Raw genomic sequence first — 22,142 nt, 5'->3', positions numbered from 1 at the left:
TTCACGGTTTGACTATACTGGGTTTGTGGGCTTCAAGGGGTAGCCATCCGATACCAATTTCCCCTTTTGGCTCCCATCCCCACAAAATGCCGGGACGTCGGGATAAAAGTACATTGCAAATACTACAGGGTTAAACAAATACATCTATTCTTAAGGATTTTGATGAAATCTGTTGTAATCTCGTACCCTGGCGTCATAGAGCCTGTCGAGGTTAGGTGTGATATAGAATTCTATTCCTTTCTGGTAGCCATCCAACAACACCCCCCTGATGAGGAGAATGATCAGAACGATGTAGGGGAAGGTTGCGGTGACGTAAACAACCTGAAACATAGGATAAAACGACATACTTCAACCTGAAACATAGGATAAAACGACATACTTCAACCTGGAACATAAGATAAAACGACATACTTCAACCTGGGACATGGGAACGACATACTTCAACCTGGAACATAGGAAAAACGACATACTTCAACCTGGAACATAAGATAAAATGATATACTTCAACCTGCCATGACCCACCGTCCAACTTGCCATGACCAAACTTCCCACCTGCCATGACACACCTCGCCGGCTGCCATGATGAACCCCCTAACCGGCTGTCATAACCAACCTTCCCACCTTCTCGTGGCCCACCTAGACGGCTGTCATGACCCATCTAGCCTGCTGCCATGACCCAACTACCTGGCTGCCATGACCAACCTTCCCACTGCGATGCCCTACCTAGCCGGCTGCCATGCCCCAACTACCTGGCTGCCATGCCGCACCTAGCCGGCTGCCAAGACCAACCTCCCCACCTGCCATGCCCCACCTAGCCTGCTGCCAAGACCCAACTACCTGGCTGCCATGACCAACCTTCCCACTGCGTTGCCCTACCTAGCCGGCTGCCATGCCCAAACTACCTGGCTGCCATGCCCCACCTAGCCTGCTGCCAAGACCTAACTACCTGGCTGCCATGCCCCACCTAGCCTGCTGCCATGACCAACCTTCCCACCTGCCATGCCCCAACTACCTGACTGCCATGACCAACCTTCCCACCTGCCATGCCGCACCTAGCCTGCTGCCAAGACCCAACTACCTGACTGCCATGACCAACCTTCCCACCTGCCATGCCCCACCTAGCCTGCTGCCAAGACCCAACTACCTGGCTGCCATGACCCACCTAGCCTGCTGCCAAGACCAACCTTCCCACCTGCCATGCCCCACGTCGTTGGCTGCCACAAAACCCAACTACCTGGCTGCCATGACCAACCTTCCCACCTGCCATGCCCCACCTCGCCGGCTGCCATGCCCAACTACCTGGCTGCCATGCCCCACCTAGCCTGCTGCCATGACCCAACTACCTGGCTGCCACGCCCCACCTAGCCGGCTGCCATGCCCAACTACCTGGCTGCCATGACCCACCTAGCCTGCTGCCAAGACCCAACTACCTGGCTGCCATGACCCACCTAGCCTGCTGCCAAGACCAAACTACCTGGCTGCCATGACCCACCTAGCCTGCTGCCAAGACCAAACTACCTGGCTGCCATGCCCCAACTACCTGGCTGCCATGCCCCAACTACCTAACTACCTGGCTGCCATGCCCCACCTCGCTGGCTGCCATGACCCACCTAGCCTGCTGCCAAGACCCAACTACCTGGCTGCCATGACCCAACTACCTGGCTGCCAAGACCCAACTTACCTGGCTGCCAAGACCCAACTACCTGGCTGCCATGGCCAACCTTCCCACCTGCCATGCCCCACCTCGTCGGCTGCCATGCCCCAACTACCTGGCTGCCATGCCCCACCTAGCCGGCTGCCATGCCCCACCTAGCCTGCTGCCAAGACCAACCTTCCCACCTGCCATGTCCCACCTAGCCGGCTGCCATGCCTTAACTACCTGGCTGCCATGCCCCACCTAGCCTGCTGCCATGCCCAAACTACCTGGCTGCCATGACCAACCTTCCCACCTGCCATGTCCCACCTTCCCACCTGCCATGTCCCACCTAGCCTGCTGCCATGCCCAAACTACCTGGCTGCCATGCCCCACCTAGCCTGCTGCCAAGACATAACTACCTGGCTGCCATGACCAACCTTTCCACCTGCCATGACCCACCTTGCCGGAGGATTTGACGCCCTTGCTGAGAGTGGCTGCCACGAATATCCAGGCCAGGAGGAGACACAAGACGAGCTGCCACCTTACAGGACCGAGGTCACCGATCCCGTCGCTGAAGCCAGATCCCAGCACCACGTTGCTGCAAGAAGAAGTAAGTGAGTGAGTGTCTTTCACACCCTGTTTCACATTATTTCAGCTATATCACGTTGAGTCGGTTTAAAATGGGAGTGAACGCCCTCGATTCCAGCGTGGACCTGAGACTTGGTAGCTCCGAGGACCACTGAAAACTAGCGTGTAACGCTCTTGCTGAACCAAACACAAATTCCGTGAGTTGTTTCGTATTTTGTTTGTTTATTTGTTGTTTAACGCCGCACTCAGCAATATTCCAGCTACAGTAGAACACGGATATAACGAACACGGATAGAACGAACAAACTGATACAAAGAACTGTTAAAACATCCCCGATTTATCTCCTATATATTATCATATACAATTTACGTACATAACGAACCCCCTACAGCGAACTAACGGATATAGCCAACTGATATCTGATCCCCGACAAGCCCATCTACCACTAATTAGTGACGTGTATAGCGAACTGAGAAATTTCACTCAGTGTCAAGTGTTAATGACAATTGGATGTACGCAATCAGAAGCGAATCAACACAATTACTGGTGACGATTCAACCTAGGTAAACTTGCATTACGTTAATCTTAATTCTGATCAAATAATAACTTCAGATACAATTTCGTCCGACCATTGCTTAAACTGTTGGTACTTTTTAACTGAATCACCGATAGATGCGGGAGGAAACGTGAGGAAACGTGTATGTGTATTGTATTTTGTTTTAGCCAAGATGGCGGACGTTTCAGAGTGAAAACGTATATAACGAACAACGAATATAACGAACTGATTTCTCCGGTCCCTTGTAGTTAGTTATATCCCTATTCTACTGTATATGACCGCGGTTTGTATAAATAATCGAGTCAGGACCCGACAATCAAGTGATTGATATCATGAGCATCGATCCACGCAATTGGGATCGATGACATGCTTCAACCAAGTCAGCGAGCCTGACCACCCGATCCCGATAGTCGCCTCTTACGACAAGCCTAGTCGCCTTTTACGGCAAACATGGGTTGTTGAAGATTTATTCTACTCCGGATCTTCACGAGTCGAGTTGTTTCGTATTCAAATCATATAATAGATGAGAACTTTCAGTAACTATGTCTCTTTTTTAAACTTAGTGATTTGCTATTCAACTGTGACTGACTTACTTCAAGTATTCTTCGCTTGGCAGTTTCCTCTTAATACCCATGGTCTCTTTGGATAGGGTCTCGTTGTAGAGTGCCATGAGAGTACCGTTCCCGTTTAAACAGGTGCCATTTACGGTGGCAGTCCAGTTCCTCATGGTACAGTTCTCCATGAGCGGCAGACGGTCCAAGCAGTCTGAATGACACACGACAGTAGCAGGTTATGTTAATGATGGTGACAGAGTCGCACCTCACAACGCGAGGTACTTGAAATCTGATGTGGTCCAGTTGAATCACAACGCATCTTGGGAACATCTGAACACTCGCTAGGACAAGGAAACCAATAGGAGTCAACATGTGATGCGTCTTGGTAGTATGTATGTTTGTTTTCTTTTTCCTTGTTTAAGGCCACACTCAGCAATATTCCAGCTATATGACTGCGGTCTGTAAATAATCGCGTCTGGACCAGACAATCCAGTGCCCGACATGAGAATCGATCGACGCAGTTGGGTTACGATGACATGCATCAACCCAGTCAGCGAGCCTGACCATCCGATCCCGTTAGACGCCTCTTGCGACAAGCATGGGTTGCTGAAGATCAATTCTAGCCCGGATCATCATGGCGGGGACAAATATGGGTTACTAAAGATCAGTTCTAACCCGGATCTCCACGGGTAACTTCGAAGTACGGGTTGACAATCGGGAGTTGTGATGGGTCTTGGGTTGACGGTGGGGAGTTGTGATGGGTCGTGGTGGGTTGACGGTGGGGATTTGTGATGGGTCGTGGGTTGACGGTGGGGATTTGTGATGGGTCGTGGTGGGTTGATGGTAGGGAGTTGTGATGTATCGTGTATTGACTGTGGGGAGTCGTGATGGGTCATGTATTGATGGTGGGGAGTCGTGATGGGGCGTGTGTTGACGGTGGGGAGTCATGATGGGTCGTGGGTTGACGGTTGGGAGTCGTGATGGGTCGTGTATTGACGGTGGGGAGTCGTGATGGGTCGTGTATTGACGGAAGGGAGTCGTGATGGGTCGTGTATTGACGGTGGGGAGTTGTGATATGTGGGGCGTGGGTTGACAGTGGGGAGTTGTGATGGGGCGTGTGTTGACGGTGGGGAGTTGTGATGGGTCGTGTATTGACGGTGGGGAGTTGTGATGGGTCGTGGCGGGTTGACGGTGGGGAGTTGTGATGGGTCGTGTATTGACGGTGGGGAGTTGTGATGGGTCGAGTATTGACGGTAGGGAGTCGTGATGGGTCGTGGGTTGACGGTGGGGAGTTGTGATGGGTCGTGTATTGACGGTGTGGAGTTGTGGTTGGGCGTGTGTTGACGGTGGGGAGTTGTGATGGGTCGTGTATTGACGGTGGTGAGTTGTGATGGGGCGTGTATTGACGGTGGGGAGATGTGATGGGTCGTGTATTGACGATGGGGAGTTGTGATGGGGCGTGTGTTGACGGTGGGGAGTTGTGATGGGTCGTGTATTGACGGTGGGGAGTTGTGATGGGTCGTGGGTTGACGGTGGGGAGTTGTGATGGGTCGTGGGTTGACGGTGGGGAGTTGTGATGGGTCGTGTGTTGACGGTGGGGAGTTGTGATGGGTCGTGGGTTGACGGTGGGGAGTTGTGATGGGTCGTGTGTTGACGGTGGGGAGTTGTGATTGGTCGTGGGTTGACGGTGGGGAGTCGTGTTATTCACGGGGCTTTAATAACGAAGTGAAGTCTCACAAGCTGAGCTCCAATCCCCACACTCGGACCACGGCAGCTTGGACGTGAAGGAGGCAAACAGGTAGTAGAAGGCCCAGCCGATGATCATGTTGTAGTAGACGGCGACGAGGGAAGACACGATCACCATGCCCAGACCAATACCTGCAGGGGCAGACACATCGAATGTAAGCAAATATCACCCATCATTCATATATGTATATTTTTAAAAGTTGTACCTCGGATAATGGGCAGTGATTTGGATGTAACACTGCTTTGTACGGAATATGAAGTTCTACGACGGCGGCTTGGGACGAAGACGGAAGTGATGCCACCATTTGATGAAATAAACGGGTATGATACTGACAGACGATGGATTATAATGGAATCAAATATGGGATTCGTACTCACGCTTTGCGCACCTTGGTACGATACAGACCGAAACACTGCATTGCACAGTTTTAAAGCATTTTTAGTATTAATAGAAATATTTGTAAAGTATATGCTATATACAGAATTGTAACGGCTAATGTTCATTGTTTTCACGCCATAGCAAATAAGTTCCAAAATAACCTAAATCATTGTGAATATTTCAAATGGAGTGGAGGTGAAATATCACTCCTTCGACATGTCAGCTGTTTTTGAGAAACGTTTTGTTTATGGTTAACAGAAATGTCTGTATACGATTTGATATCGAGTAACAATATTGTGCTAAGTAATGAGATAGTCACGTAAACTGGAGAAACTACGAGACCACCTCACTCGAGGAGTTGCCTACCCCTGAAAAGCTGTGCAAACTTCCAGCAGGTGGCGGGTCCACTGCTGGTGAACTGGCCGAGGGAGAGCTCGAGGAAGAAGATGGGGATGCCCACGAGTCCCAGCATGATGGTGTAGGGGATGAAGAACGCACCTGAAATGTGTATCAGTTGGCAGATATATAATATAACATGTTTTCCATTAAAGGTTATGCATAGACGTGTTTGTTTCATCTACATGACTGGGGTCTGTAAATAATCAAGTCTGGACTTGAAAATCCAGTGATTGACATGTGCATCGATCTGCACAATTGGGATAGGCCACAACTCGGCCAGCCTGACCACCCGATCCCGTTACTCGCCAAAATACATCGGATGTTCCCCAACCTCTTTTGAGTAGTATATATTCTAGAATAATTTTATCGTTTCATAAAATAATACACAACATTGGATAGGATTTAGCAACATTTCAAAGAGATAAATATTGATCGAGGAAATGTCTAGAAATCATGACTCAAACTGATATCTGAGAGACATAAAGAGGAATAAAAGGTCCCATGGAAATTAAAATTTAAACTCAATTTCATTAAAATCAGATCTAATTTCTCGCTGCCGCTGAACAAAGATCTGAGGTACAACGGGTCGTAACTGTCGTTCGGAATACCCCGTTTTAACGTTTTCGAGGCTGCATATTTAGAAAACACATTCCGACTGTCACTGTCATGATCTGGTAAGCGACCCTTTGATTGGTCGGATGAAAGGTCGTTCTGACGTGACCCGTAATGGGATGTCCTCAGATCTTTGTTTAGCGATAGCGAGAACTAAGATCTGATTTGAATGTTATTAAATTTAAACTGTGCGCACAATTTTGAATAAATTTTTGGCATGTTCAAATGACTGACAACTGGTCTGTGCTCCTTTTTACACTTGCATGGAGATCCGTGGTACAATAGGTCTTCAGCATCAAGCTTGCCGTAAAAAGCGACCATGCTTGTCGTTAGAGGCGACTAACGCGGGATCGGGTGGTCAGGCTCGCTGACTTGGTTGATGCATGTCATCGTATACCAATTGCTTGGATCGATGCTCATGATGTCAAGCACTGGATTGTCTGGTCAACACTCGATTGTTTACTAACCGCCGTTATATAGCCGGAATACTGCTGAGTGCGGCGTTACACAACAAACAGAACAAACAAGCTGTTTTTGTCTCCATAGTATCTTTGTAAATACATGTATACTACTCAAAAGACGTTCATGAACACACAATATTTTTCATTTTACTGTAGTTAATCTGCCATGGCATGATGGAATAAGTGTATAATTGTGAAGGAATGGGGTGATCTTGAGCTTCTATAATAACACTAGCAAGGTTTGGATATATAGCGAGATCAAGTACTAGAGGAAGGGCGTGATGAAGGACATTTTGTCAAACTTCAAGCGATAATATAACCGTCCCTGATCCAAGACGCTTTAACCCCATATGTTTGTAGTCCATATCTACATCTAAAGAAATCAGCAATTTTCTCATGCTTAAATATCACACCACCACTTCCTGAAAACATTTACTCTAGTTCTCATTCATTTCAATTTCTTTTCATCGTGCTCATTTCAAGACTGTGTGCTAAAGAGCGCATTTATCACACCTTGACTAAAGTGACACGGTTCCGTTACACAAAGCGCTATGAGAATGGTAAACCTAAGTTGTTTGTCAGACGATACTCTTTCCGTGAGCAGATCACTGTAACATTGCAATCACAATATCAAAATACATAAAGACCCCTCATTTTCTCATTACTACAGCGTCAGATCTTACGTCTTACTATCAGGGTCAATCAGGAGACTTCTCCCGTCCGGGTTCTTCTCGTATGGGGCGGTCGGGTAGCCTAGTGGTTAAAGCGTACGCTCATCACGCCGAAGACCCGGGTTCGAATCCCGACATGGGTACAATGTGTGAAGCCCATTTCTGGTGTCCCCCGCCGTGATATTGCTGGAATATTGCTAAAAGCGGTGTAAAACCATACTCACTCACTCGTCTCGTATGCATGAGCCGTTTCTGTACGGGTAAGGTAACCGATACATACTACTCACAAGAAGTTGAAGAACAGTTCACAAGAAGTTGAAGAACAGTAGTAGTAGTTGTTTAAGTGATTAAGAGGTCGCCTTCTGCCCAAGCAATTTCGGCTGATCTGTCCCTCTTTGGGACTCATGTGCGTGCGTAACACATATCTATTGTGAGTTTTGGTATTCATAGAGTTTCTGTTTTTGTATTGATATGATTTCTATTTTCGTTTATTGATATAATTTCATTTTTAACCTTGGCTGCTCTGTTTATACACGTTCGAGTAGCTGTCCATCTCTGAGAAATAGAGTTAGTTTGGCCTTCGCTATTGCATCTCCTCTACGACAGGTAGCGGATCTAATAGCAATTCTTGTTTTAGCCGAACACGGACTGGGGCATGGTCTTGACATTCCAGTAACAATTGAGCAATGGATTCAGGTTGATTGCAAGATGGACAAACCTTTTCATAGTGCTTTTTGTGACCGAGTCTTATGCGTGAGATGGCAGTTACAACTTTCCTTTTAATTCAGTATGGCCTTTGGTGGATCTTGGGTCGAATTTTGTGTAGCCATCTGCCGATCTTGCTTGCGACCTCTTGGGCTTGGAACAGTAGTAGTAGAAGTACGCCTATTTCAATCCCGCTAGGCTTATTCCTCTGTCAGTGCGTTACGTAAAGCCACTCAAGACAACAAGGTTCCAGCTACATGATGGCGGCCTGTATATAATCTAGACCAGACAATCCAATTATTATTTATGAGCAGAGATCTACGCCTTCGGGTTCGCGGACACGGCATCAACCAAGTTGCCGACCTTGACCATTACGTCGTCTCTTACGACCAGGGCGACCCTGCAGATCCGGGCAGATCCGGGCAGAGAATAGGTCTTCAGCAAACCTTGTTTGCTGTAAGGGGAGACTATGCTTGTCGTAAGAGGCGACTAACGGGATCGGGTGATCAGTCTCGCTGATTTGGTTGATGCATGTCATGGTATGCATTTGCGTAGATCGATGATAATGCTGTCAATCACTGTATTGTCTGGTCCAGACTCGATTATTTACAGACCGCCGTCATATAGCTGGAATATTGTCGAGTGCGGCGTCAAATAACAACCAAAACAAAATACGACCAGGGCCCCGTTTCACAAAGCGTAACTACCATAGATTAACCCAGACTTACGACAGTCGTAAGGGTACGATCGCTTAGTGAAATGGGGCCCTGCATGGGTTGGAAAGATTGAAATCCAACCAGGAGTCCCCATGGGGGCCCTTTGTTTCAAGGACGCAAACATCTTACAAGGAGATGATGGGCTTTAAATTGATGAAATGTGAGAGAGGCAGAGGACAAAGGATGTTTCCACTTGATACGTTGACCCCTCGACGACTTCGCCGATAATCTGACACAAACTGCAGTGATGCGCGAAGCTGCTGGATCGTTGGTAGCCGTCTTTTCTTACAAAACGGTAGTTCGCGGACAAGGTTCATCTGCCAGAGGAGGCGGTCGGGTAGCCTAGTGGTTAAAGCGTTCGCTCGTCACGCAGAAGACCCGGCTTCGATTCCCGACATGGGTACAATGTGTGAAGCCCACTTCTGGTGTCCCCACCCGTGATATTGCTGGAATATTGCTAAAAGCGGCGTAAACACATACTCACTCACTCACTCATCTGCCAGAGGGCGAGATCAGGGTATATCTAATTCTTAACAACCTACTTTTTAGTTAAAAGGCGATTTGTACAATATGGTTTTCATGTGTGTAATTTGAACAACGGCTTAATCACGGCGACATTTGCACAATTGAATCTAGACCTGACAGTGTGAAATACGAGCACCGTCCCACAGCGAGCAACCGAGTCACACTGGCTGACCACGTGATCCAGCTGATCGCTTCTCACGACCAATACATGTTGCTGGGGCAGTATTGTAACTGGAATGTCCTCGGGATTAAATATTTCTCGAGTCCTGAGAAGAAGGTCAAGGCCTAGAAATCTCCTTGCATCAAATTCCTTTCATCCCTATGGTAATGAAACACCCCCACTTACCTCCCCCATTCCGGTAGCACAGGTAGGGGAACCTCCACACGTTGCCGAGGCCGACGGCGTAACCTAGGCAGGAGAGGAAGAAGTCGATCTTGCTGCCCCAGTTGCCGCGTTCCTCGTTCTCATCTCCCTGCAAACATACACAATCAGTTTTATATTTCTTGTTTAACGCGACACTCAGATATATGTATAGCGACTGACTAAGTAATTGTGTCTGGACCAGACAATCCGTTGATGGACATCATGAGCATCAACCCACGCAATTGGGATACACTGTTATACATCAACAAAATCGGCGAGCCTGATCACTTAATCTAGCATGTAAGTAATCGAGTCTTAGAAACCTAAATGTACAACGCTCAACCAGTTTTTGTTGTTTTGTCGCTTAACGTCGCAATCGGTGATACAAATAACTAAGCCAGAAAAAGAGTGATTGATTATTATACACTCAACCCAGTCAACGAACCTGACAACCCGATCCATGTTGTCGAGTGGTGCGACCAGAATGGGTTGCTGGGGACCTATTTAACCCGGAATCGACACAGAGGCGATCAACAAGTAGATGCATATTTATACAGTCCTAAAAATATATCCATCTACGGCTATAAGGAACTATAAATATAACAAACTATTACCTTTCGTTACCTGTGCGAGAGTGAGTTGGGTTGAACGCCCTTTGAACATTAAACAAGATCTATCAACTTAATGTAAAATAAGAAAAATAATCGGGGCGAACCGGGAATTGAACCCAAGATCATAGGTTTCTGGCGTGCACAAGGGACTATGCATGACGTCACAACGCATGGCAAAGCAATAAGGGTTATCTTACACATAAGTACTGTCGGAAATGTTAGAAAAATGTTTTTTCTGGCTTCATTTAATAAATACGAGTCAAAGGACTATAAAAAGAGCATATATCAAAATAACGCGAATTGACCCAATCTAGCCTGCCCTAACCGACATTGTGATTACCCTTAAAATGTACTTTTACAGGTAAAATGATGATAAACTTGGAAAATATTCGTGTGTTGTCATGCTGTATGAAACGGCCTACAACCTGGGGTAATAACCTAACACCTTTCCCGAGGTGATGACCTCACAACGTCCCGTGCATTCTCACAGAATGCAAATGTGACCCGAGTTGGGGTGGTCTCTAAATATTGCTGTTATTGTACTTAATTGATATGTGCGTTGATGGGGTAGCAATTTTGGATATGCACTGCATTATATTTGCTTGGAAACATGATGGAAAAGTTAAAAGCTATGAAACGGGAGGAGTATTGGAAGGTTGAGGTTTGGGAATCAAGAAGAATTTGTTCTACAGATGGTTCCTTGAGATAGCATTTATCTCCGCTGATGACGTATATGAATCTGTACTTTTGAATGTTGTGTTATGTCTTGCCACGAACCCTTTACACATAGCCAAGATAGGTACAGCAGGGTTGAGCTCACAATGTCTGACTGGCGTACGTAAGACAACGTAACCATGTTGTGCCGCAAACACATGTGTCTTGTATTTTACTGGTTTCTTATTCAGCCGAATTTTCCCCATGTGTTGAACATTTGTTTCAGATGGTCTAAAGTCGACAGTATCCTATATTCCTGTATGGTCGCCTTCAGACTACTCATGGTAGGGGCGACAGTATCTGATTCCCGGACGTAATATTAACTGGCGTTATCCATGACAATGGTTTCGTTTGGTGCATCGAAAAACAACCAACCAACCCACCTGTTGGAGAGCATGAGTTAGTGCAGTCCGGGAAACATTAATTGTATCGCTAATTTCGTCCCAAATTCTACATGTCAGGGTTATCTTCTGCTCGTAAAGCTTGTACACTATACGCCATGTCACCCTGAAACAAAGCAGTCTACTGGACCACGGAGTCGGTTCTTCGAATTGTTCGGCAAACTCTACACTTCGTATCGCTTATAAATGCGTGCATGGTGGGTATTCCTTACAACATAACCGCCTTCTGTGTACTGTAAAGTATAAGCGTGCGGTGTTTATACACGCCTTGAACACATACGTGCTCCAATAAAACATATGCCGAAAAACTTGGCCTTCAACTTGTCGGCCACAATGAACAACGGTTGGTTCACATAATACCGCCAGATGAATGTTATGATCCAGTAGACTTAGCCGCTTGTCCGTACCCATGGACTCAAATGTCGAGTATAGTCCGTTCCAAAGTGGCTGTAAGTGGCCACAATGAGTGAACTGTGGTCAGAGACATTGACTGTTTTCTCCGCAGATATATTTCTTTTCAAGATAAGTGAACAATTGACTAATAGATAGGTTTTTACAATTCACGAGTCAAGGTGGAACATATGTCAGTACTGTTCGATAATCCAGAGGGTATAAAACAAACGTTCACAAATGACAACATCATTGCACAATGGGAAATGCACAGGGACACCATCGCTACAATTGACCAGTGTGAGGTGAGGTTAAATGGGGTTTAACGTCGCGTCCAAGATTATTGCACTTATATAGCGACGTGCATGTACGTGTATGTGTCTGTGTATGGCTGCTTGTAATAGTCCGGACTGATGCCGATTTACTAGCCCACTGAGATACCATACCGCAAGGAAAATGAATGAATATAAAAGAAATATAGAAGTTGAGGTGAAGGCTGCTGTGGAGTCGCATGATTGTAAACTTTTTTGGAGAAAGATTAGACAGTTGCTTTCGTCAAATAGCGGTGGTATTTCAGCCCCTATATGGTTTCAATATTTTTCAAATCCACAGAGTGAGTCGGGTGATCCAGAATTTGATGATTTAGTTAAGACTTATGTGGTAGGTCATAATGTTGAAAATTGTCAGTTGTGTAGGGATGAAACTATTGATTTTTTTATCAAGGAGGATTACGGAAGGAGGTAATTACTTCAATTAAGAAGTTAAAAGCTGATAAAGCTCCAGGTATAGATGGTATTCCAGCTGAGTTTAGTATGAATGCCCAAATATTGCTATCACATTTTGTTTTATTATTTAATGTAGTCTTAGATCGTAGAGTTTTCCCTGAAACTTGGAATATTGGTGCAATTATTCCCTTGTATAAGAAGGGGAGCCGTCGAGACCCAAGCAACTTTAGAGGTATTTCGTTGTTAGGTGTTATGGGGAAAGTTTTTACTAATATTGTCGAATCAAGAATTAGGAAATGGGTAGAATTATTTGATAAAGTTGATGAATCATAGGTCGGTTTTAGAAAGGGACATGCAGCTGTGGATAATATGTTTGTTCTTCAGTCACTATGTCAAAAATACCTTAGAAACCAAATCACAGATCTTATGCAGTTTTCATTGATTTCAAAAAAGCATTTTGATTTAGTTGATAGAGAAAAGTTATTATATAGGTTATTATTAAATGGATTTCATGGTAAATTATATAATGTTCTACAAAGTATGTATAGCCGTGTAAAGGCATGTGTTAAAGTCGGTAGTAAGTGTACTGAAACATTTTGTACTACATCTGGTGTTCGACAAGGGTGCATGATAAGTCCCATATTGTTTATGTTTTTTATAAACCAGTTGACTGATGATATAAAGGAAGATTCAGACAGGGGAATATTTGTAAATCAGGATATTGAAAACATTTTACTGCCTTTATTTGCAGATGATGTGGTGTTGGTAGCGGATGCAGTTAATAATCTTCAAAAGCGGCTAAATAGTTTAGAAAAGTTCACTAAGAAATGGGGGTTAGAAGTTAATTTAGGTAAGTCAAATGTTGTTGTGTTTAGAAATGGAGGCACTCTCAGAGCTTGTGAAAAATGGTTCTATATAGGAATTCAGTTATCGGCTGTTACATATTATAAATATTTAGGAATTGTTTTCTCTTCTCGTTTAGTTTGGTCAAAGGCATGTGAAACATTGGAGATCCAGGCTAGAAAATCTGCTTTTTCTGTCATTCGAGTATTTTATAAGTTTCCAAATATTTCTCTCTGTTGCATGTAGAATTTTCGATACTAAAATATTACCGATTTTGACACATCGTTCCGAGATTTTGGGATTTAAATATAACGATAAAATGGAAAAGGTTCAAAGTTGGTATTTTAAAACATTCATAGGTTTATTCAAATATTCTTCCAGCAATGCGTTTCTCGGAGACTGGAAGAACTTATATATTAGTTGAGTGTTTCATAAAAGTTATTAAATATTGGTGTAAACTTTTAACCTTAGATTGTGGTAGATATCCCAGGGCTTGTTATGCCATGTTGAAATCACATGATGAGTTAGGAAGAGTACACTGGGTCAGTCACGTTCGGGAACTTTTGTTCAATACAGGTTTTTCATATGTTTGGATTATGCAATCGTATGGGGATGTGGATGCATTTCTGCAGCAGTTCAAACAACGGTGTAAGGATATTGGAATTCAAAATTGGCATGCTAAAGTAGAAAATTCTCTTTTTTAAGAAAGTTATTCTAGTTTTAAGACACTCCCGAATCCTATATTCTACATTTAGAACACAAGGATTTGATTAGAATTATGTGTAATACTTGAATATTCAAAAATTACGATCCTCAAATGATTTTAATTCCTCAAATGTATTAGAAAGTTTATGTGAAAAATGTTATTTGGCAGTTAAAGAAGGAGAGTATCATCTTTTATTGGTATGCAGAAATAGTCGCCAACAATTTATTTCATCATATTTTCATAAATTTCCTTCAGAGGATAAGTTTAAATTGTCAATGATGTACATGATGTACAAAAAAGAATTGCTCTGTTCCTTAAGAGAAATTTAATGTCTTTAAAGTCTGAAACTGAACAAACAAATCATTGTATGACATGTTGTTCCACGCGTGCATGCATGTTGTAATTGGAAGAAATTTCACATTTGTTCTATAAAATATGAATGGACATGAGGCCCATTAAACAGAAATAAACCCAATAAACCAAATAATGTAGGTGTTAGCAACCCATGCAAATATATGTTACTTTCAGGAGGTGTCTAGACATACACATAAGGGTTTCACGTTTGTCTACTACATTTCAAAGAGTGAAATATCAGAAAAACTCAATTTTGCTCAACTCATATTGCTGGTGCGTCATCACAGGGCGTGAGATATTAATTGACTGAAAACCAAATCAGTTTGGATTACCTCTTGCGTTTCAAAGGTAGAGGTTTAAATGGCTGAACATGTGACAGTAATGGCTTTTCAATTCACTTGACTTGAAATGTTTCGTCTTAATTTTATTGTATGCCTCTGTATCTAACTGTAAGAATGCATATCAAAGCCCATTATGACTGAAAACATCATATTCACTCGTAAAGCAGATCTCGGTAACAGACCGACATTCCTATTCAAGAAGTAGAAAGACACAAGCACACGGGTTTAACACTTCATAGAAAATGCATCTAGGATATTGTCAAACAGATCAGTCCCATGTCCATATTAGGAGATAGGTATACACCGTTCACAATGGCTATTCTCCACTATTGTTGTAATATACTACTCACAGTTTGCTACGGATTGTGTGCATCTGTTAAATAGCCAAAGATAATATTGCGAGAAGACATTTTTGATGATCAAAACTTTGTTGTCATGTGCCACACAATGTCAACAGACAACATGTGACCAATAACCAGTCAGATCAGCCGTCAACATAAGACTCTCTGACCAAAACGTCAATAAATCACGAAAACAAAATTTTTATTCATTGTCCAAAAACAACTCACAGAAGAGCGTATGTGATTCACGTGATGAGGTCGCAGCCTGGCACCGTTGTCCCATGCCCCCACTAAGTGTTCGGAAAGGAAGATTGTTCCACTCTTCAGTAAGAACATAGCCGAGTTGCCGGGAGGACAGGGCGTCGTGAGAGGGCTATATGCAGCTCGTTCCATATGTGTTCCATGGGGTTTAAGGTCTTGTGAACGGGCTGGCCACTCCGTGCAAACAATGTTATCCTGCTCTAAGTAGGCATCGGCGGCCCTGGCACGATGAGGTCGTACGTTATCGTCCATGGTCCGATACGGTTTCACGGACACATCCAGAAAGTCATCTCTGTAGCGCACACTAGCCATCGTACCTAGATATAGGACATGGAGATCAGTTCTCCCAGCTCTACTGATCCCCCCCAAATCATCACTGAGCCCCTTCCAAGGAGCTGATGTTCGGCTACGTTGGAATCCTGTCTACGCCACACTCCGGCAAGACGATCTGAGAAGTCTAGATAGTATCTCGACTCATCAGTGAAAGCTAGTGGAGCCCAGTCCTGGACTGAACAATTGAGGTGATCTTCAGCCTGATCATAAAGTACCTGCCTGTGATGGCGGATCAGTGGGATGTGAATGCATGCCCTCCGTGACAGGCATACCAGCCTCACGGAGACGATTACGCACTAAATGAGTAGAAACGTTAATGCTCGGGTGTTCCGCGGGTCATTTCATATCGATTCCATGCCCTGCTGATCACACTTTGGCTTACACCAAAGACGTTTGCATCGGGACGTTGTGTTAACCCAGAAATTCTTAAATCAGTCGTCGATACTGCATTCCTTTATATAGTACACTACTAGCCCCAAGTTACAATTATAGGAGTGAGTGAGTGAGTGAGTGAGTTGGGTTCAACGCCGCTTTTAACATTATTCCAGTTATATCACGGCGTGTCAGCTTAATATGGGAGGAAAGCCCGAAGTGATGCAGGTCTCAGACGTTTACCACTTCGGTGAAACCCACGAGCACGGCTATGGCGTTGACAAACCTAGAAACATAATCTGGGCGAACCGAGATTCGAACCCACAATCAGGTTTCAATCGTGTGATATACACCTATCATATCCAATAAATAACGCGTCAATTTCGTCGTTCAGAGAACATCAAGTCGAGCGAGACGCAAAGACCTTGCTACAAAATTCAATTTCTGCAACAGTTGAATAGATCTTTTGTTATGGTCGTCAACATTGAATCTCCTTTATTCTCATAGATAAGACATGCTGAGCAAATGTGAATACAGCTGAATGCCTTGCGCTGCTGACTGCGTTGACCTTGCCTCGGGCACAGAGCGTGTTATTGACGAGGCCCGTGAAGATCCGGGGTGAATAGGGCTTCAGCAACCCATGCTTGCCATAAAAGGCGACTATGCTTGTAATAGGCGACTAAAGGAATCGGGTTATCAGGCTTGATGAATTGGTTAATGCATGTTATCGATCCCAATTGCGTGGATCGATACTCATGATATCAATGACTGGATTGTTTGGTCCAGACTCGATTATTTACAGACCGCCGTCACATAGCTGGAATATTGCTGAGTGCGGCGTAAAACAAACATAAACCTTACAAAACGTTCATCCTTCAGCGTCTTGGTTGAATAGAACATATTAATGAATTTGAAGCGTGGAGAAAACGCATAAATTCTGATCCAGATCTTAAACACTTTGAACAAGTTGATCCGGTTATCTCGCCTCACAAAGCGTGGAGAATTGCTGAAAGACATCCAGATTCTGAAGCAAGCTGCAGCCTTGGTGATCTAGTTGTGTGGCAGGATGGAGACCTCTCTCTGTTTGTGGCAGGATGGAGACCTCTCTCTCTCTGTGTGTGTGTGTGTGTGTGTGTGTGTGCGTGTGTGCGTGCGTGCGTGCGTCCATTACAAGCAGGAAATAGGGGTAGTTTGGCGTCTGCTAGCATGTAGGCCCCCAATCCCAGCAAATCAAGAAACTGCAGAGATCTTTGCAAAAGAGTCAAAGGTCTCTTCCAACTAAAGACATACGAGTACATTACCTTGTGAAGAAACATACTGTTTTCAGACATGTTAGCAGGCATAGACTTAACATAGGAATGCCTATTTTTGTACACTTGTAAATACTGTATTACTATGTCTGTAACTCTCCTATGTAACAATGCCTGTAGTTATTGACTCATACCTTAATGTTTGTCCCTTGTACAGTTTGTTGACTTTTGGGCTATTTACACATATCCGTTTTTAACCAGAATCCGATTCCACACCCGTGTCCGCAAAGATCGCTTTTGTAGAAAATACACTGGGACATCTACTCCTCACACAACCTCCTACACCCGAGCTGTATGTTACATGACACACAACCTCCTACACCCGAGCTGTATGTTACATCTCACAACCTCCTACACCCGAGCTGTATGTTACATCTCCCCACCTCCTACACCCGAGCTGTATGTTACATCTCCCCACCTCCCACACCCGGCCTGTATGTTACATGACACACAACCTCCCACACCCGAGCTGTATGTTACATCTCCCCACCTCCTACACCCAAGCTGTATGTTACATGACACACAACCTCCTACACCAGAGCTGTATGTTACATCACACAACCTCCAATACCCGAGCTGTATGTTACATCACACACAACCTCCAATACCCGAGCTGTATGTTACATCACACACAACCTCCAATACCCGAGCTGTATGTTACATCACACACAACCTCCAATACCCGAGCTGTATGTTACATCTCACAACCTCCTACACCCGAGCTGTATGTTACATGACACACAACCTCCTACACCCGAGCTGTATGTTACATCACACAACCTCCAATACCGGAGCTGTATGTTACATCTCACAACCTCCTACACCCGAGCTGTATGTTACATCACACAACCTCCAATACCCGAGCTGTATGTTACATCTCACAACCTCCTACACCCGAGCTGTATGTTACATGACACACAACCTCCAATACCCGAGCTGTATGCTACATCTCACAACCTCCTACACCCGAGCTGTATGTTACATCACACACAACCTCCAATACCCGAGCTGTATGTTACATCTCACAACCTACACCCGAGGTGTATGTGACATCTCACACAACCTCCTACACTCGACCTGAATGTTACATCACACAACCTCCTACACTCGAGCTATATGTTACATCACACAACCTCCAATACCCGGCCTGTATGTTACATCACACAACCTCCAATACCCGGCCTGTATGTTACATCACACAACCTCCTACACCCGGCCTGTATGTTACATCACACAACCTCCTACACTCGAACTGTATGTTAAATGACACAACATCCTACACCCAAGCTGAATGTTACATGACACAACCTCCAATACGCGAGCTGTATGTTACATCACACAACCTCCTACACCCAAGCTGAATGTTACATGACACACAACCTCCAATACCCAAGCTGTATGCTACATCTCACAACCTCCAATACCCGAGCTGTATGTTACATCACACAACCTCCAATACCCGAGCTGTATGTTACATCTCACAACCTACACCCGAGGTGTATGTGACATCTCACACAACCTCCTACACTCGACCTGAATGTTACATCACACAACCTCCTACACCCAAGCTGAATGTTACATGACACACAACCTCCAATACCCGAGCTGTATGTTACATCTCACACAACCTCCAATACCCGAGCTGTATGTTACATCACACAACCTCCAATACCCGAGATGTGTTACACCACACAGAACCTCCCACACCCGAGCTGTATGTTACATTTCACACAACCTCCAATACCCGAGCTGTATGTTACATCACACACAACCTTCAATACCCGAGCTGTATGTTACATCTCACACAACCTCCAATACCCGAGCTGTATGTTACATCACACAACCTCCAATACCCGAGATGTGTTACACCACACAACCTCCTACACCCGGCCTGTATGTTACATCACACAACCTCCCACACCCAAGCTGAATGTTACGCCATTGTTTGTTAATCCCAGCACAACTGGCATACCGGGCGCAACCGGTCACGTATGAACAACGCAATTTTGAAGCACTTTGTAACCAGAGCGGCCTTGTTTGCATGGTGCAATTTTTTCAATCAACCAACACCGTATGAATAACAACGACCAGGGCCAGACCTACATTCCCGATCTTGCAGAGAAAAGTTTTGTCCATGTTTCACCTTTCCATTTGATTTACCGTAAGCTTTTTCAATTTCTTTAATTTTTAATAAACACAAAAAAAGATGGAACGTGGTTTTGTGGTCCTTGACAAATGTTGAGTAGTATATTAGTCTGAGTTATCACCTTTTATGGAACTTACTTTTATTTACAGCACAAACATGTTTTAAGTTACTTTAAACGTCTTTCTTGAATTGCAACACCAGAGGACCATAAGCCGATTTCCTGATCGCCATGTCGGATAAGGTTTTCTTTAAGAGATATCCTATAAATTTCGCTCAGGGATATACAAACTTTCACGATGACTGTTCGACTGACGGACGCTCACTCCTATGTGTACAGTCAAGCGTGCCAAGGATCAGACATTACGTGATTAAACTGCGCACGGACTAGTTGTGGGGTGCATGCAGTGCATGCAGTGTTTTGCTCGCAGGGTTGTTGATTTGAGCGAGTTTACAAGTTACACTATTAATTTTTAAAACACAAATACTTTGGTCGTCGAAAATGAGAACTTTGAATAATGATAACAGATCGAAAGCAACCACATTTCTATACAGTTTCACACCATACCCTGCTGCCGACGTAAACGTTGAATCAGGCATGTTCAATGTGTATTTGTGATTTGTTAGTAACGTCTTCGTCATTGACCAATACCCATTTAGCAAGGCAAACACAATCACGCGCTCCCCCCCAAAATATATATTTACCGACAAATACCCGAGTTCGTTATCATATAGGAAAACAACTTATTTAATATTTCTCAAAACAAACTGGCCTTCTTTCCCTAAATTGTTAATAGCTTCACAGTTGTAAGGGTCACAAAACTCACCTCGTCCTTATTCTTCTTCTTCTTACCAACGGCGGCAAGTAAATCGCTGTGGTTCCTGTCGACTTTCTCCGACAGCGCATCCACTGATTGTTTCAAGGAATGCACCTGTAAGGCCGTATCTGTAGACATGGCTGGCACTTAACAATCCACGTCCAAGAAATCCTCACTTTCCAAGATCTAAAGATGTTGCGCCGTGGACGGACTCCGCCGATTGTTGTCGACAAGGATTGATCGCTAGACCCCCGGGTAACCTACGGGTACGGTATTGTGGCGCTCTGTTCTCGTTTCAGGGTCAGAAACGGTATTCCGACATGCAAGAACAGGCTGCGGAATGAACAATTTGATGGTATTCGGGATTCAGGGAAGGATGTGTTTGGTTGTGATAACAAACTTGAGTCATGACTCATGTACTTGATTTACTGGGTGTGAACACGAATGGTTATTGTTGTTTTTCATTGAACATCTACAGGACACAGCTCCCTCCCCCTCCCCCCCCCCCCCTCCTCTCTCTCTCTCTCTCTCTCTCTCTCTCTCTCTCTCTCTCTCTCTCTCTCTCTCTCTCCGAGAACCTGTTTATTTCACACTGACCGGTATGAATGAAGTGTACCGTACAGTGTCAACACATAAACCCTCTGGCAACATATACATTTTATAGGATAAAATATAGGATAAAGTAAGCCTTGTGTTTTCTGAACCGGAGGGGTATTATACAGGTGTTGGCAGTGTGACGAGAGGCCAGGTAATTTCTGTGATGTTTGTGATCGGAAACCGGTTTCATGGCTGTAGCAGGTAACGCCTTCGCTGCTGTTAATCTGTATGCTGTTATATTCATTCCAAAATAGGTCAAAGCTAACTCAACAGTGTTACATGTAGATCTTCAAGATTTCTTTAACAGTTATAGAATTGTACTATTGTCCTATAGCAAAACCGTGACCTTCTCCCTATTAATCGGGTGCACCTATTTGTAACTTACACTCCATACGCGGTTTAACACGCATTCTCATAATCTTGTTCAAAACATCTCGAAAAGTAAAACAATCTTAACTAACTAACTTAATTTTAATTCTTGTCTTTGAAAGGCATTTAGAAGCGATACACATAAGGAAGAGAACTAATTGCTTTCATTCACCTTATGAATGGGTACTAAGTACATACTCCTAAACTTTGTGTTCCTCATAATAAAAAAGTCGATATCCATAAGTTAATCCTTAAATCAATTCTTATGAAAGTACGTGCAAAACACTAGTGCCAGACAGAAACCCAGTTTAAACGTTTCTCCATGTCGTAAATAATAAGCAAGTGAACAAATTTGTGAAATATGGGGGATAAATATTTCTGTAGCCCCGCCGAGGCGAGGTCACTGCTTGGTAGACATATGCCAAATGAATATCTCAAATACTTTTCATTAAACAGGGTTGAAATCGAGCACATCTGAAGTTGGTATGAGATATAAATGTAAGTAGTTATACGGAGTCGTCTTAATGCCGACCAAAAGATTGAATGTCGCGTATCTGGGCGACCTAACCCAATGTAACACAGCACCTTTCATCCATGAGGC

General features: G+C 44.3%; 1 protein-coding gene across 1 annotated transcript in view; it reads right to left on the bottom strand.

Moving 5' to 3' along the window:
- LOC139475546 (sodium- and chloride-dependent neutral and basic amino acid transporter B(0+)-like) overlaps nucleotides 1-20,959 on the bottom strand; it is a 32,738-nt gene extending 11,779 nt beyond the window's left edge. The window contains exons 1-7 of the mRNA XM_071258740.1: nucleotides 20,585-20,959; nucleotides 9,895-10,021; nucleotides 5,826-5,957; nucleotides 5,072-5,212; nucleotides 3,374-3,545; nucleotides 2,096-2,234; nucleotides 187-321 (exon numbers count right to left, since the gene is read on the bottom strand). Of these exons, the coding sequence (XP_071114841.1) occupies nucleotides 187-321; nucleotides 2,096-2,234; nucleotides 3,374-3,545; nucleotides 5,072-5,212; nucleotides 5,826-5,957; nucleotides 9,895-10,021; nucleotides 20,585-20,713 (975 nt within the window). The 5' untranslated portion in view covers nucleotides 20,714-20,959. The remainder of the gene's footprint in view (nucleotides 1-186; nucleotides 322-2,095; nucleotides 2,235-3,373; nucleotides 3,546-5,071; nucleotides 5,213-5,825; nucleotides 5,958-9,894; nucleotides 10,022-20,584) is intronic.
- Nucleotides 20,960-22,142: the final 1,183 nt, after the last annotated feature.

This window comes from Haliotis cracherodii, unplaced genomic scaffold (genome assembly GCF_022045235.1).
Source record: "Haliotis cracherodii isolate W230 unplaced genomic scaffold, xgHalCrac1.p SCAF_1, whole genome shotgun sequence".
NCBI classification, from domain to species: Eukaryota; Metazoa; Mollusca; class Gastropoda; order Lepetellida; family Haliotidae; genus Haliotis; species Haliotis cracherodii.
The sequence above is the reverse complement of the archived record's forward strand: the minus strand, read 5'-3'. Positions and strand labels throughout refer to the sequence as shown.